Here is a 17,106-nt window from a genome sequence, read left to right on the forward strand (position 1 = left end):
AGGGTGCCCATCTCAACTTTAAGATGTGGCACTGCGTTTTGGAAAGCACTGACTTTAAAAAGGATTTATGGGTCACTTTTGAAAATATTGTGAGCACACGTATTTCTTTTTTTTTTGTAGTAGTAGCAGTAGCAGCAGCAGCAGAAGTAGTAGTAGTAGACAAGAGAGGAATGTATACCAAGGAGGCAAATGAATACAAGCAGAATCAGAGAATCACAGAATCACAGAATCATGGAGGCTGGACAGACTTCCACAATCGCCAAGCCCATTCCCATGGCCACTAAACCATCTTCCCAAGTGCCACATCTCCACTGTTCTTGAACACCTCCAGGGACGGTGATTCCACTACCTTCCTGGGCATCCTGTGCCACAGCATTGGCGCTCCTGAGAGGAGAAATTGCTTCTAATTTCCAACCTGAACCTCTCTTGGCACAACTTAAGGCCATTATTACTTGTCCTAAAAAGGAAACTGTTATTATCCAGTGTAAGTATTTAAATATAAGTTTAAGATTCCATACTTTAAAAAAGACACTGGAGAAGTAAAGAGGATTTGGAATAAATGTTAAAGTCTGGAAACTTTCCTTGCAGTGAGAGACCAAAGAAACTCAGCCTGATTCATTTATTTAAGAAAACCACTCAGACGTAATTCACTTCCACTTGTCAAATCCTTACATGCAATGGAGATGTCTTCTTAGGGACATGAGTCTAGCACAATGAAACCTTCCCTAAAGGTATAATGAGCATGATGTTGAAGCTAAACAGATTCCATGCAGATAAAGAAGGAAATGCTCTCGCTTTCATGCCAGGTTGGTGGATTTCTCCCACCTCAGGCTCATGGATGGAGCTGAGCTGCCTTCTCCACGACTGATGGCCAGTAGCTCTGAGCTGCAGAGATTATGAGCTTGAAAAAAGGGATTCTATTGAGGAAATGATTTGGCCTTTGAAATAAATAACGTAGAGGAGATGATTGTAATGGTCTGTCTTCACCATAAATTTGAAGATTCTAGTTAAATGTTGACTTTTAACCTCTTAGTGACTTAAATACTGCAGCAAGAACAGCCTAGTTTTTTATTATGGCCATATTTTTATTTTGTGATGTCTCCATCTGCCTAACAGTAATATACGTTTTATACCTCTAAATAAAAATAAGCAAGGGAGATTTCTGCAGCTTCTCTGAATGCTTGCTTTATTTGTGCTACTCATCAAAATAACAGCAACTATTTAAATGATATTGCCCTAAATCACCAGTTTTTGAAAGCACAAATATTCAAAATTCACAACTAACGCTTGGCAAGACCAATAATAACATGAAGAAAACTTTTATCTCAAAGGATTCTAGATATTTCATAAGCTAATAGAGAAAATATATGGAGAAATCACTTCCAACTCTGCTACTGATGTAGCACAGATGGTGTAGAAAAGTGGGGTAAATCTCATTGAGACTAATCTATACAAACATATGCTTAATTAGCATAGTGCATCTCACACAGGGTAAAACAGAAGCAGACTGTATTGCAATAACTGATCACGGCATAAATTGGTTTATTTTGATCCTTCCTTGGGAGGCACCAACTACTTTTTTTATTGTGCAGATTTCACTGTAATGATGAATTAATTTCAGTTTGCTGGAAAATGAAAACAGAAGAAGGGAATATGGACGGCAATAAAAAAAATAAAATAAAAAATCAGAAAAATGATCGCATTTATGCTGAATTTTATTCTTTTGGTTGATGCCACTGCCTTCAGCAGACCCATTCACTACGCAGATTTAAGTGCATACACAAATCCTTGCTGGACTGAGGCCTGACATTAATTCAGAAACAAAGCCATTGTCCCCCAGGCCTCCTCTCAATTACTCTTGTTTATTTAAGTCAATAAAGATAAACGGGTGTAAATCTCTCTGTAAACAAGGCTATTTCAGTTTAACGATGGCTTACTTGGGGTTAGCATAAATGTGTTTCTAATCAACTTCAGCTAATCCAAACTGAAGGACATAGGCAGAGGAATGGTGTTGTATTTGGGGTAATAGGAAATGATGGACGAACAACCTGAGAAAAAAAACAGAAATGTTGAGGACACAAAGCATGTCAGATCTATACAGATCAGGGAGGCAAAGGAAAGAAATGCTATCTGCACTGGCTATGGGCAGCTGAGAGCAGTCAGGCCCTTGCTAGCAGGGTGAATCATAGAATCATGGAATCACTAAGGTTGGAAAGACCTACAAGACCCCCAAGCCCAATCCCAACCTCTGCCCACTGATTATGTCCCCAGGTGCCACATCTCCATGATTCCGGAACACCTTCAGGGACAGTGACCCCATCACTTCTCTGGGCAGCTTGTGCCAGTGTCAACTGCTCTTTCAGAGAAGAAACTGTTTGCAATATCCAACATTAACCTCCTCTGGCACAATCTAAGGCCATAATTAAAGTGTTCTGAGTTCAAGCAGTGTAAGAAGTTCCTTGGTAATGGCTGACCACACCTACAGTTAGGCATAAAGCTGGGGCTTTGAAGCCAGGAGGCTGCCATGATGTTGAGATGACCAAGTTTAAGGTATGCGTAATGTCTGTGATTGCATCTGAGCTACCAAGCCTTTGTAATTTTCCTCTATCACAACCTTACTGCCTTGACTGCATGGAATTCCTGACCCATTTCAGGGCAGAGTAAAATAACTAGGCACTGGCTGTTAGGATACATGGGTATGTTAAGATAGTTTCATCATTTACTCATGAGAATTATACCATGCAAGTCAAAATAGCGGCCTTCCAGTACCTGAAGGGGGCCTACAGGAAAGCTGGGCAGGCACCTTTTATAAGGGCAGGTAGCGACAGGACAAGGGGAAATGGCTTTAAACTGGAAGAGGGTAGATTTAGATTAGATATCAGGAAGAAATTCTTTACTGTGAGGGTGGTGAGACACTGCAACAGGTTGACCAGATGGGCTGTGGATGTCCACTCCCTGGAAGCACTCAAAGCCAGGCTGGATGCGAGTTACCTGGCTTTGAGCAGGCTGTGAGCAACCCGGTCTAGAGGGAGGTGAGCTTGCCTATAGCAGGGAGTTGGAACTACATGATCTTTGAGGTCCCTTTTAACCCAAACCATTCTATGATTCTATGATAAATACATAAATCTTCTGATTATGTTACGAATTTCTTCCAGGAGATGTCCGTTCTAAAAATCATTGTCTAGCTCTACTACATCTGGCAGATGCACTTTGTAACAGGAACACCAAACAGTTTGTACTCTGATAGAGTCAGAAATACGTCTCTGCTTTTAGTGCGTTATTTTTCACTGATTATTTCTTCAGTCCACTTTGACAAGCTTACATAAGAGGCTATCAAGTTCTTTGCACCGTGTGTTCTTTTCATTCTTGTGCTTTTTGCTTTTTTTTGCTTTGCTCTGAAATCTTCTAAGAGCCTGATCTGAAACTAGAGTGATTTATATAGTATAGGAAATATACTTCTGCATTTTGGAAAAGGCAGTGAACAGATTAGAGTTTCAACATTACAGACATTTTTCATTACTAAAAAGATAAAAAGAAGAGCAGGAAAATGAGATATCCTTTTACGTACTTTGCTGTTGCTCCCAGCTTTAAGTCTTGGAGTTTTTTAAAGGAGGAACACTGCTCCTTTGCACATATTTAGTCTACTACACGCTGCTATGACTGAGAAGTTTCTGGGGAAGCAGCATTGCAGCCACTGATGTAAAAATCAAAGCTCTTATTGAAGGATATGCTAGAGCTTCAATAGAGTGAGTTTAAGAAATCTGGGAGCACTTCACAGTCCTTCTCCGTGGACTCACAGTCATTTTCAGCATATATTATTCCCTGTCTTGAACATGCTGGCTGATCCTTTTGTACCCAAACTCTGTTTGGAACTCTCCCTTTTGTTATTTTCTGTAGAACAGATCATTTTGACACTCTGCTAAGAACAACCTCAACACGGAAACTATCTGCCCTGTCTCCAAAGCCCTGCCTTCTTGGCAATACATTTCATGTTTGTCTTCATCTTCACGGTAATATCTGATAGTGTCTGGTCATTTAGAAATCCCAGGTGTTTTTGAACTTATCTGATATCGGTTTTCTTTCTTCTGTCTTTCAAGGGATTTGCTCACAGCCTTTGGGAAGTCAACACACAGCACGGTGCAGCTGATCACCATTTCATCATGTTGCCTTTAGATCACAGATTACTCCCTTTGTTCTTTCTCCCCGACAGGTGAAACAGTGGCTGGGAAATAGCCACGAGAACGTCATTCTTGAGAGTGTTGATCCCTGGGAGAACCCTTAGAGCCCTTCCTAGAGATGCTGATGCTCTTCCACCATGGGTTCAAATCCAAGAGGGATTCATATCCATCCACCTGCACCCCGCTGCTGATGTGCAAATTGTGCTGAGCAACACTGATTTACCAGCATCTAGCAACACCCAGCTTCAGCATGAGGGACTGGATATTGCTTTTTATTTTTACCAAAGGAGGCACTGCTCCTGAGGGTGCAGGTATGGGAGTGCTTTCTGGGGCTGCTGAAGCTGCAGACACACACCTTGCCTGGCTTCTCCACAGCACCCGCGCTCCTCAGGCAGTTTCTGGGCTCTGATGCTGTCTGCTTATTTTGCCTTTCCTTTCCTAAAGAAATGAGGCTCACGCAGCTCCTGTTTGTTTTTTGCCAGAAGTCCCCCAGCATCCTCTCCCCTCCTTTTTTTTTACCTATTTCAACCCAACTGGACAGAGATGCAGAGGCTCTGAAGACACGGCTGCCTGCGAACTGGCTGCAGCAGAACAGCCGTGTTAGGGATCAACCATGGGGAAAGGCAGAGAAAGCTCTGAGGAGACTCTGTGGGACTGAGGGGCAGTAAGGGATTCTGGGGGGCTTCGGCTGGAGTCTAAGGGGGTACTGAGGGGCTCTGGGAGGGCTTCTGCTGGGGTCTAAGGGAGTTCTGGAGGGGCTCTGTGGAGGCTCTGAAGGGACGAGATCCCCCTTCTCCATCACCCTCACAAGGCCTCCGCAGCGGATGGCCACAGTACCACAGCGCCCCTCAGTGCGCTTGCGCACTACACGACACGCAAACTCTGCCCCTTCAACCACCACCAGAGGGCGCGTCGGCCGGAGAGTGACAGCTGGAGCAGCCAATGACGAGCGCTGTTTTGCAGCGCGGCCGTGAGCCCGCCCACCCGGTTCCAGCCCTCCTCGTCTTGTTCTTTTTTTTTTCCCCTTACCGCCGCTCCCATTGGCAGCACAGTCCGCCAATCGGCTTCGAGGAAGGGTCAAACCAATCCCATCTCTCCTTCCTATCAGCCGCAGGTAGATCGGCCAATAGGCCGTCTCCCCTCCCACCTCGGTGGGCGGAGCGTAGCAGTCACCAACAGGCACGGGAAGGGCGGGCGGGCAGCACAGAGCGCTGTGGGACGCGGCGGACGAACAGCAGCTCCGAGAGGAGAGGAGAGGTCGGTGTGGGGCGCTCCGGCCGAGAGGAGGACGGGACTGAGGGTCAGCGGGAGCGGCGGGGAGAGGCAGGAGAACAGCGGGGTATTCCGAGCGGCGGGGAGAACCCGGTGCTGGCTGAACGGGCCTGGGCCCGGCGGGGGCCGCGCGGCGCCTTCTCCCCCTTTGTTGTGGTGGGGACGCGGCCGCGTTCGGGGCGGCGGGAGCGGGGAGGGAGGGGGGGAGAGTGGGATCCAACGCGGGGAACAGCATGAACCCACAGCGCGTGTCCGAGAGCCGTGCCTCCTTGAGCTCCGGCGGCCGTGTCCCTCTGGGGAAGGACCTTTCATCACGCTCCTCTCAGCTCGTGCATGGGCACTGCGATGCTCCTGTGAGAGCAGCGTGGCAGTTCATCTGTCTGTGCTGTTTTCTTGTTTCTTTCTGTTTTTTGGAGGGGAAGGGGAGTGCCTCGGTGCGGTCTTTCAGCCTTTGCTTCGGGGAAGTAAAAGATGGGTGAAGAGCCCTTGTGGCACCCGACAGCCCTGGAGAGCCGTTGGGTTCAACGGGCTGCAGCTTGGTTTTGTGTGTTGTTGGTTGGGCGTCGTGATCTTTGACAAAAGAAGCCGTGTGTGTTGTGCTCCCTTTCAAATCCCTTTACATTAAGTAGGTAGTTTTAAGGAAAAGTTCTGTTTTCTGGATCCACTGCAGGAAAAATTTCTGAAAATGCTGCTCCTGGTCACAGGTGAGTAACTTTCATCTGCAGAGAGAAGTTAGTAATGACAGCTTGTGAGGAGCCCACACTTAACAGCAGGTTTGCCTGTCCGTAAGTGTTCCACTCTTAGCCTGGAGAGCTGCACTTTCAGACTGATTCATGGCGTTATTTTTGTGGGGTTGGAGTGTGCAGTGAGGCTGATGAGTCTGTTCTCCAGAGTGGAAGAACCTCCTGTTGTTAAGTTGAAAGGCTTATCTAACGGAACGCAGTTGTTGTTTAGACTTTAAGAAGCATTATTGCAGTGTTGGAGCCGTGGTTGTGTGGTACATGAGTAGCTTTATTGTTTGATGGCTTTAAAACTTCAGTGTTCGCGAACTCCAGTGAATTACAGGGTGATGAGAATACAAATAAAGGTTTGAAGTTTGCAGTTGCTTCTCCCTGCCTCACTCCATTTGCTTAGCACTATCGTGGTGAAAGATAGCATTGATTATCAGTGCCTTTAAAAGAGGAGTGGGGGAGGATTGCACTAAGAGCTCAAACTTGAGTGTGTTCTTAGCATCACCTTTAACAGTAATTTGTGTTGTTTAATGACTTGTTAGAGGATTGGTCTGTAATCGTGTGGTTCAGGGTTGGACTGCACTGACAGTCACCAAAATGAACAGGAGTGCAGGTTCAGTTTTCTTTAAGGAAGAATCTGACCATGCGTAATACGGTTTTGGAGAAAACTTGTCAATGTTCCTGAGTTTTGTTTGATTGTAGTAATAATAATAATTCCCTTCCTTTCCCTCCCCCCAAAATAAAGCACATCTGAAAAAAAGTGAATTTGAAGAAATTGGTCTCTTAACTGATATCTTTTCCTCTCCTGGAAACCGGGGGCACGAGCAAAATCAGATGAGTTTGAATCACAGTGTATCTCTAAATGCAAAGCCCGGCTGGGTGCTCCTTCACCTTCTTGCTCCACTTGATCTTTTAGAAGTGTTGAGCACTGGTTGATGTAATTGAGTGTATTGGAGCTCAGAAATCTCTGCTGCTGAGCGCAGATTTAAAAACAAAACTTGTCTCCATCTGTCTAATCTCCTTCCCACAATCGTACTGGGAGAACAGGCTTGGTAGTACGTTCTGGCTAACAAAGAATATGAATTATGGTTGAGACTGAAGAAAACTCCCAAGTTTTCTTTCTATAAAGAGCAGCACACAGAGTTTTAATTATTATAAAAGTATTCTAGATTTTTTCAAATGTACTCAATGCTGCCTTTATTACTGTGCATGTAAATGCCCTGTAATTGAAAGCAGCCATTTATGGGCCTGACTTGCTAAGTGAGCTGTAAATTCTGCTTTTCAGATTGGATTTAATGACTTTTATCATAAAGCCACAAACTGGTTGTGAGCTGTGCCGAGAGGCAAACAATACCTAAGCTTACTTTGCCAAAATATTTGTAATTGTGGATTTGTTAAACTGAATTGCTGCAGGTCATGCGATGGGATTAGTTTTTTGTAATAGAATGGGGAGTGTAGGCAGTGCTGTGCTCAATACTCTCTGGGCTAGAAGAAATTGGTGACCACAGAAAATGTTGCTAAACGTTGCTTTCAACTTCCTGTGGTGTTGCTGGATTGCAGAAAGGAAAACTTCGTTCCAGATGACTTTTTATTGTGATTGTGTTTGACAGCCAGGGTGTGAAGGGAGACCAAGAAGAGACTGTGAGAGAGCAGCTCCTGGGTCTGCTATCAGTGTAGTCTGGGGCTTGAGTTTGATTTAATTAAGCTGGAGCAAGATGAGCTTAATGGAGGACACTCTTCAAGCTCTGCCTGTGGTGGAGGAAGGAGAGTTTAACGAAGTTGGGAAACTGTTAAGTTATGCAGATAGAAGCTGAAGCAGGCACCCAAGTACCTGTTAATCAGTTCTGGGACTGCTCCTTTCACATTTACCCAGGAGCATTTCCTTTCTAACCTAATGGAACTGACTCTTGCCTGTTACACATGGAAAGTTTTAATCAAAACAAATTAGGTGAGAAGAGCTTAAACTGCTGTGGCTTGGAATGCTCATTTGGTGCTTTTGTGGCTCTGTTGAGGTCTTCCAGTATTAAGGAGCAGTGCTGTGAGTTCATAAATACTAAGTATGTGGGAGAAGGCTGCTGCTTTGCAGACAGGTGAATTGGCTGCCTGCAGCTGTGGTACATTTTTCAGGCTTCTAAGAGAATTGCTAAGATATATTACTCTTATAATTATTTCAATCAGAGGTCAGTAAAATTAACGTCTTCACTTCTTTCTTGTATTTCTGGTTGCATGCAATTCGGTGTCACTGGGTGAATGGTGTTGCTTCCAATCTGTTAGTTTTCTTCTAACAATAATGTTTTAATTGCGTTTTGAGTACTGCTTAGTAACTGGAGAAAAACTCAACTTCTGAAGCTTTTCTGTTGTTGTGTTGGTGCTTATTTTAGTTCTGCATATAAGAAATGTGAGTTTTCTCATTTGATTTGTAATCAAACATCATAAAATGCGTGAGAGGAAATGTGTATGTTCAAAGTAGAGGTATAATTCTCCTCAATGAGCTATATGGGGAAAAAAGTTGTTATGCAAAGTTTCAAGATCCCCTGGAGCATAATAAACTTCAAAATCTGTGCGCAAATTGAATCTATATAATGGCATGTAGCAAAATCCTCATTCTAAGGTTGTCCCAGAGAAGGAATTCTCTTTGCTGCTGGCCCTCTGGATCACAGGCAGCCTGTCTTGAACTTCAGCAGCTCATGCAGGAGCTGAGTCTGGAGCTTGGCTTTGCCAATGAAGCTGTGGCCAGATGGAGCCTTTGGGGAGACGGTGTTTCCAAGCCCTCCCCTCTGCTGTGTAATTGGCTGCAGGGCTCATCTGGGGGTAGACCATGGCACAGAGCTGGATTCTTCTCCCAGCTCTCTGCCACCATTGGCCCCACAGCAACAAACTCCAGCATCCTAAGGACAGGGAGGGAAGGGAACACGTGAAGCTGTACTATCCCAGCTTAAATGTAGGGAGAGAAGGAGGTGCATCACCTGAGTTCTATGTGTGGTTGTTCTTCAGAAACCTGTGTATGAATAGCAGACTTGAGCTTATCCAGATGATAAAAGAGGTATCTAACACACCTTTGTAGGATAAGAATAAGCCCCCATTGGGACTCAGGGCATGTTTTGGAGGAGTGCAGGAGCAGAAGTGAGATGTCCTCTCTTGTCCATTCCTCTAAGTTCTGTAAATAGAACGTATTCCCTCTGCAAGGAGAAAGAGCTTTTAGCTACAATATACAAAAATCAGGTTTCCTGCAAGGTGAGATGGTTAGTATTGGGGAAATTTGTTTCAGATTCAGTGTCTTGTTACTTGGAATAACGCAGCTTAAAGATTCCAGAAGCAGGCCATAAATTTTGTTATGCTTCAGTTCAGTACAAGGTGAAATGCTGCATCTTTTCGAGTTTCGCAGTTTTAATGACTTTGCATTGATATAGGTGACATGGAATACTACGTGTGCTATAGACCTTAAAGCTTTATCTCTCAGTACTGTTTGGCATAATGTAAGATCTTGCTGCTGCCTTAAACAGATGATGCTAGACTTAATATCTTTATTATGAAGGAATTATCATAGGGAGGCATGTGGAGGAGAAAGATGGATATTCCCTCTTCCTCTGAGATATGTGAAACATTGTGCACTGGGTGAAATTGGTATAGAATCCTGTCCAAATTCCAGGATTAATGAAAAAAAACAACAAACCACCCTTTTATATGACAAAATGGCCTGAAACTGGGAAGAAATAAAGTTTTAGACTCTCTTAAATGCCACAAAAAGGTTTTCTTTGATTCTCCTTTAGCTTCTGTCTTCCTTATTGCAGAAGAGCACTTGAAAATGATGTTATTCTCAGCCAGGTTACATAGAATAAAGTCAGGAGAAATCAGATTTCTTGATTTCAGATTTAAGATGAATGAACAGACTGGTATGAAATATGTTGCATAAGGCTTAACAGTAATTATCCAGAAGTTACTTGATATTTTTGTTTATGGTGTATACCGGGCAGGAAAGGAAAACTTCCCTTGAAGATTTCAGTCTGCCTGCATGCTGCCCTGAAGTTTTCCTTCATATTTTACGCTTAGTTATTGCTGGGATCATAGGCTTAATATTTAATCCCCATTTCAGAGAACCACAGCAGAATTGAATAATAGCAGACATGATTCAAACTGCAACTTTAGAAGTTGCCAGCAATCACACTGTTTGACCAACTATAGAAACGTGTGCATGAGGAAGCGGAATATACTGCGGGGGTAGAGATGAAGCATACCACCACCATTAGGCAATCTGCAAGTTTTCCAGCTATAATCTGTTGGATATAACAGCACGTGTTCCCTGTGTGCCAGCACTTCTAACACTGGTAGCTCTTTCAAACCCTTGAGTACTCAGAGCTGCAGTTTTAAGGCACAATCTGGCAAATGCGGTAAGAATTGAAGTAGTGGCAGCTTTCTGCTCCGTGTCACAGTTCTGCTGCCTTTCTCTGGCCACGCTCTTTGGTGCCTTTCTTGTGATGAGAGGCTCAACACGGAACAGAGCACTGAGGTATGGCCTCACCTGTGCTGAGTACGGAGGGCTGGCCACCTCCCTGCTTCTGCTGGCAGCGCTATTTCTGATACAAGCCAGGATGCTGTTGGTATTCTGGGCCACCTGAGCACACCGCCGGCTCGTGTTCAGCCGAGCACCAACCAACACCCCCAGGTCCTTCTCCTCCACACAGCCTTCCAGCTGCTCTGCCACGAGCCTGTAGTGATGCGTGGGGTTGTTGTGGCCAAAGAGCCACATTCACTAAGACGTTTGGTCTTAGTGAAGCTCATCCTGTTGGCCACAGCCCAGCTATCCAGATCATTCTGTAGGGCCTTCCCAGCCCCAGGCAGATCAGCGCTTCCTCCAACTTGGTGTAATCTGCAAACTTCCTTAGGGTGCAGTCAGTCCCCTCCTTCGGTTAATCAATAAAGCTAAGCTGGATTGCCCCAGTACTGATGCCTGGGGAGCACCACTCATGACTAGTTGCCAGTTGGATGTATCTCCATTCACCACCATTCTCTGGATGGTACTGAAAATACTACACAGGCAGGAAAAATGATTTTCTGCTGTTGGGATGGGGCTCTAAGCTAGATACACTGACTTCTGACACGTTAGGGTTTTTCTTAATTACTTTATTGCTGCTTTTTCCTTGCATAATTGAGGTTTGTACTTTGCTGTGCCTCCTGTAGGCATGGAGAAGTGTGTAACTTCTGCATACATTAGGCTAGCTGAAAGATTGTCCTGTGTGTATTCATCACAGTTGGCTGCAGCGTTAAGGTGAACAAAATCCTGTCCTACTTGTGTCATGTTCTCTTTGCTCACCCTTTGAAAGAAATGAGATTGCTGCTGGAATAGCTTGTTGAAATGCTTACTGATACCACTGGCAAATCCATGACATGGCATAACCATGGCTAGAAGAGCAGTCGTAGCCTCCCAGAATCACACTTAACTCTGCAGCCATGGCATATATATTGTTTTCTTAGATCATATGTCCTCCTATTTAAAAATAAATTGTTTTAATGTAAATGTGACTGCGAGACTAACAGATAAACTATGCTTTCTGAAAGCATCTGTAAAAACTAGTAAATGCGTGTAAGGAAAGTGGTAGAAATCAAGTCAAGAATCTGGAAAATTCTGATCAGTTAGAGCTGACCTGTCAGTCTTTTGGAAATGGAGAGAGGAGGATTTTTGCCTCAGACTATCTGAAAAATGTGAGAGTTCAAATGTAAAGCAAGTCTGAGATGCATGGGCTTTCTGCATGTAGCCTATTTCAAGACTTAATCAGCATGCATTTGAGACAGAAACACAAATTGTGGTCTGTATTTAAAAAAAAAAGCACCAGAGAATACAGAAATTATGTATAGATATCAGTATTATCTCAAGGGAGAGAATACAGCAAGCTTGGACTCATGCTCTCAGGGGTATTGTAAAGCTGAAAATAGATAAAAGGACAGAGAATGTTTAGAAGGTTTGGAACAATAGGCAATTTAACATTTTGGTAAGTGAGATTGCTGAAGTGCGTACTTTACAATGCTGATAATCAGGGCAGTTGAAAGGTGACAAGTCAGAAGCTAAAGAATTGGTAATGCCTGTATTACGTGTTAGTGAGCTCCATAAACTTGGGAAGAACAGGTGTGTGGATGGGCAGTGATGGAGGTGTTTGGTTGGGTATGTCTGTCAGTATTGGCTCCTAGGGAGAACATAGCTTGAGTATCCTGCTTAGCACTGGGTTGAAAATGTTGGCTATTGAGATTGTTTCTGTAGTTTGCTGTAACTGGGGCTCCAGTATAATGCTTCTGCAGCCTGCAAAATTTGACCTGCAGCCTGACGTATTGGTCACAATTCTGTAATAATTTAACACCATTGAAAGAACAGTTCTTCTCATGCTATAGTCTTATATGAAGGTGAAACTTTTCATTTAGGATAGATGAATTATTATTTAAAGCTGCCTGTGGAATATAACCCAGCTTTTGTTGACTTGTTGGTTCTCATTGAAATCGTGAAGGCGTGATGAAGCAAAAATCAGCCAGGAATACCGTAACCTGAAGTGTCCCAAATGAACCATTGCTGTTTTGCAGATGAGAAACCTTTACAAGGTGAGGTATATTTTGGATAGAAGTGAGGAGCGTGCCTGCACAGTATGCGCATAAGCTGCCTAGAAAGCTCTGATTGAGTAGCTTGAAGGTAACATTTCATACTTGGCCTCAACAAGGTACTATTACAACTTAGAGTGCTGAAGTTTGACAGCACGGTAAGTTTGTGGAATTCAGATATCCTGTTACTGCCTGGAAATAAGACTACTTCTGACTTCAATGCAGCGCTTCTGTCTGTAGATGATGCTGTCCTCAAACAAGCTCCAATAGCTGTCTGCTTAAAATGATACAGCTGATTTGGGGCTTATATTTTAATGCCTGAAAGTACCCTGATACAAACTGTAAAACTAGGAAGTTTGTGTGTGTATATTTATCTATGTATATATATAAAACTGGCTATCATTTCTTCTAATCTGTTTGAAGTACAAATAGAGATGAATGCCAGACGTAGCTCAAATTTCAGCATCCCTCCTGATGTTGTATGTAATTGCCCCGATTGGGTACTTGATATCAAATGAAAGGGTGTTAGAATTCAAAACAAACACAACTGCACCACTCAGGTAGCTACAAAATGAGATTTTAAATGTCCTTTAACGGATTTTGAGAGACTTAATGATTTAAATTAGTGACATTTTGGAAGGTTGATTATCTGTAGGCTTTGAGTTGTAGATTAGAGCTGTGGAATAAACTCATCATCAAAATTTAAAGTGAATTTCAGATCCACCTCCTGAACTATTACCTGAATTGTTTGGAGGTGGCATGTCCTATAGCATTTGATAATGGAAGATCCTAAGCAAGGATTGTTCTCAAGTAAAACCTCAGTGCTAATGTGTCTGTTTCGGTTTGCGTTTTTAGGGATCAGACAGAAATCTCTAATTGTGTGCTGAGCATTCTGTCTGGTGGAAGTCATGTCATCCATACTGCCATTCACTCCACCGGTTGTGAAGAGACTTCTTGGGTGGAAAAAATCCGCTGGTGGTTCCGGAGGGGCCAGCGGTGAGCAGAATGGGCAGGAGGAGAAGTGGTGTGAAAAAGCGGTGAAAAGCTTGGTCAAGAAGCTAAAGAAGACAGGACAGCTGGATGAGCTTGAGAAGGCCATTACCACTCAGAACTGCAATACGAAGTGTGTGACAATACCAAGGTAAGTTCTGTTGCGTTCAACATTCCTTACAGCCCTTAAGGAGTGACTAAATGGATGTTAATTTGTGTGAAGAAATTAATTACAGAATCAGTTGCATGCCTTTGATTCTTTAAAAGTTCTTTAAAACCTGTTTTGGTTTTATGTACTGCTTGCTTCAATTCTTAGAACTGAATCACATGCTTTGTACATTCACAATTTCTTATAAGTTTACAATTCAGTTTTTATTACTAACTGGATTCCAGTTTGTGTATGTTCTGGTGGTGCCTACCACAGCTCTTAGCTCATAACACTGCCATATGCTTTTATTTGATAACTCTCTGTATTTGGAGGGGCTTATTTGAACTTGCACTTCCACATTAAAACAAACAAAAAAAGTCTAGTTTTTCCTTGGTCAACACTTCAGTCCTCTTAATTATTATTTTCAGTTGTATATGGAAGTTTTGTTGAAGTTTTACAGCCTGCATCCGTTTTCCCATTTGAAGGGAAACATCAGTGGAAGCAGTTTTTCTGAAGACTTATTATTTGTTATTGGTTAATGAAAGTGCTTTTCATTTAATAACTTAAGAGTACTTCTAGATCTTCTCTTCTGCTCCGTATATGTATGTATATTTAGGTAAACAGCATGCATTCTACCCCTTTGACTTTCTCAATTCATTGCAATTGCTGTGCGAGAGACAAGAGTTGTGTTTGTTAAGTGTATCTCCAGGTTCATGTTGTACAGAAATCCCACTGACAGTGCATGTGTAAGGGGTGCAGCATGAATCTCAGATCACTCTATGGTGCGTTTCTATAAAAATGTAAGAAAGTATGGTGACAGGAATATTTTGGGCATTTAGCCCTCTGACACTTAGAATAGTTTCTAAGGAACAGAAACTGCATATTTTTGACCTTAATTTCTGTATTATTAGCACACTGATCCCAGCTACTTTTAAGCTTTGTTTTAATCATAGTTCCATCTACATTCAACTGATGTCAGTTGTGGTTGCCACCTGTCAAATGTGTTACGGCTGTTACCTGATCATGGTTTTAGCATTATCTTTTAGGTTTGCCATAGTTTTTTCTGTAATCCATACATGTTGCTGCTTTCATTCTGCCATCTATTTTCTGTTCATTTTTTGTTTGTAATGCCGCCTCCCGCCTGCGTTTTCTTTTCAAGCTATCCCCAAATTTTCTGGGTTTCTCATTTCCTTTGTACAGTCTCCTTGTTGTGATGGGCAGTTCTTGCTGGATTGTGATGTACTGTTCTCACCTATCTTTGGGTCAGCTGAAGGAGAGCTCACCTACATTTTACTTTTCTTGACCACTGTGTAAGTAAACTGGTTAGCTGGAGCTCTTTGGGTAGTGTTGGCATAAGGTTTAGTTTTAAACAAATGGCTTTGGTGCTAACAGGTGAATGATATCAGTATATAGACTTCATTTTCATAGCTGGCTTTTGTACTGTTGCTGTTATTTCACTTTACGGCAGTAGTCTGGGCTCCCAGAAAAGACCAAATGTCATCTCAGTACTGTAGTGACTTCTGGAATTTTTTGTTTTTGGATTTAGTAAGCTAATAAAACTGCTGCTCAGTTGCTGAGGCGCACGTCTGTCATGAGTGAAGGTTTGGGTTTTTTGTTGTTGCTGGTTTTTGACCAGTTTTGATAATTGCTTAACTCAGGATATCGGCAAGTGCTGTGTGATGCCCCTTTGTGGAGCTGTTGCTTTACAACATCACTAGAAGTTTCACTTGTGGTTTCAAAAGCTGCTGGTCCCATTGAAAATTTCCATAGTTTGATAAAATGGTTAATTCTAGTATACTTTTTTCATCTCAAAACTGAGAGTGGCTTGGATGGAACCGAATTAAAGCTGCCCCTTCAGAAATCTGCGTACACACAGCTTTTGATAATCCCGTTGCGTTGTTCTGTTTCTATTTGTCAAGGTGACCACACAGAAAGTGGGGCTGATGCTGTGTGAGGTACCCAAACTGCTCGTGTGAATTACCACAACTTCTTATGCAGACAAATCGAGGTTCTGAGAAAGCAGAAGCAAACAGATGGAGTGGGTGTTGGCATCACACAGCAGGGATGCTGAGCTCCTCAGAAGTGGGTCAGTAATCTAGAGCAGAGGCTAAATAAGTACAGAGGTCCATTTCACACCAGCCCTTGAAGTAATTTGGAGTTATCTTGCTGAATCCTCCCGGAAAGCCAGTGGGATTCTAATCTCATAATCCTTAGGTATCCTTAAACTAAATGTGGAGACTTGAGTTCACTTTTCTAGAATATATAATGAATTCAGGTACATTTAAGATCATGTCTTTATGCTCTCCCCTGCAGTTCTGATTATAAATAGAGCACGAGAAACAAGTCAGTGAAGAAAGATTTTTATATGAGACTTCTATTGGAGTAGCTACTTCCTCATTAGCACGGATTGAAATGAGTAGTTTGTAAATAACATTAATTAAAATCCGCATCCTTAACAAACCAAACCACACTGTGCAGTGCAGAGCTAGCTAGCATGTTCATAGCGTGTATTCATGGTTTAAAAAGTTGTTTCAGTGGTGACGGAACATTTGTGCTCAAGGTAGGGAAAAACAAATCTCTGGATTCAGTATTTTTGACTGTATCACCTATGTGGCTCTCCTGTCTTGAAATACAGCAGTGTTTCTGTAAACTAATTCCATCCTGTGTTGTGCTGGCACAGTCTGCATGAGGCAGTGTTGAACTGAGGCGTACGGTGTCACAGAGTGTAAGTACTCTTTTTGTTCCAGTATATGTGGGAGGATAAGGAAGGGCTGGGTGCCTCCCATCAGTCTCAGCATCTGCAGCCTTCATTCATTTCAGCTTTGCATAATGAATAGAGCTTCCATGCATGCCCTGACAAGGTGACTGCTAACTGGGAGGAAGGAGCAGCTAAAAGATGTCTATAGCAGTATACCTCTGTTTCCTTTTCCAGATGCTGTGTCCTCATGTCAGTACTCTAGGAGGGTTTCATAGGGTTGAAGACTTTCTGCTTGAACAGACACAATTTTTGTTGGTCTTAATGGTAGTAGTTATATTAGAACTACTGCATACATTTGCTTTTGTTACTGTGCTTGGAATGCCACTTAGCATTGAGTTTTCTTTGTGATGGGGAAGTTGAGTCTCTACGGAGGAGGTAAATTTTATCACTGCTTTATAGTAATCTGTGGCTCAAAAGAAAAATATTGAATGTGTTGACAAGTGATTT

General features: G+C 42.8%; 1 protein-coding gene across 7 annotated transcripts in view; it reads left to right on the forward strand.

Annotated features, from left to right (window-relative positions):
* The first annotated feature begins 5,332 nt into the window (after positions 1-5,332).
* The window catches only part of SMAD2 (SMAD family member 2), a 201,177-nt gene continuing 189,403 nt past the window's right edge, over positions 5,333-17,106 (forward strand). Inside the window, exons 1-2 of one of the 7 annotated variants that reach the window (XM_019610283.1) lie at positions 5,333-5,435; positions 13,619-13,904. In XM_019610283.1, coding sequence (XP_019465828.1) covers positions 13,672-13,904 — 233 coding nt within the window. In that variant the 5' untranslated portion in view covers positions 5,333-5,435; positions 13,619-13,671. Of the gene's footprint in view, positions 5,436-5,485; positions 13,905-17,106 lie in introns of those variants that run through there. The other 6 variants (XM_019610284.2, XM_019610282.2, XM_019610285.2 and 3 more) reach the window with 6 other exon arrangements.

The sequence above is a fragment of the Meleagris gallopavo genome, chromosome Z, assembly GCF_000146605.3.
Source record: "Meleagris gallopavo isolate NT-WF06-2002-E0010 breed Aviagen turkey brand Nicholas breeding stock chromosome Z, Turkey_5.1, whole genome shotgun sequence".
In the NCBI taxonomy this organism is placed as follows: Eukaryota; Metazoa; Chordata; class Aves; order Galliformes; family Phasianidae; genus Meleagris; species Meleagris gallopavo.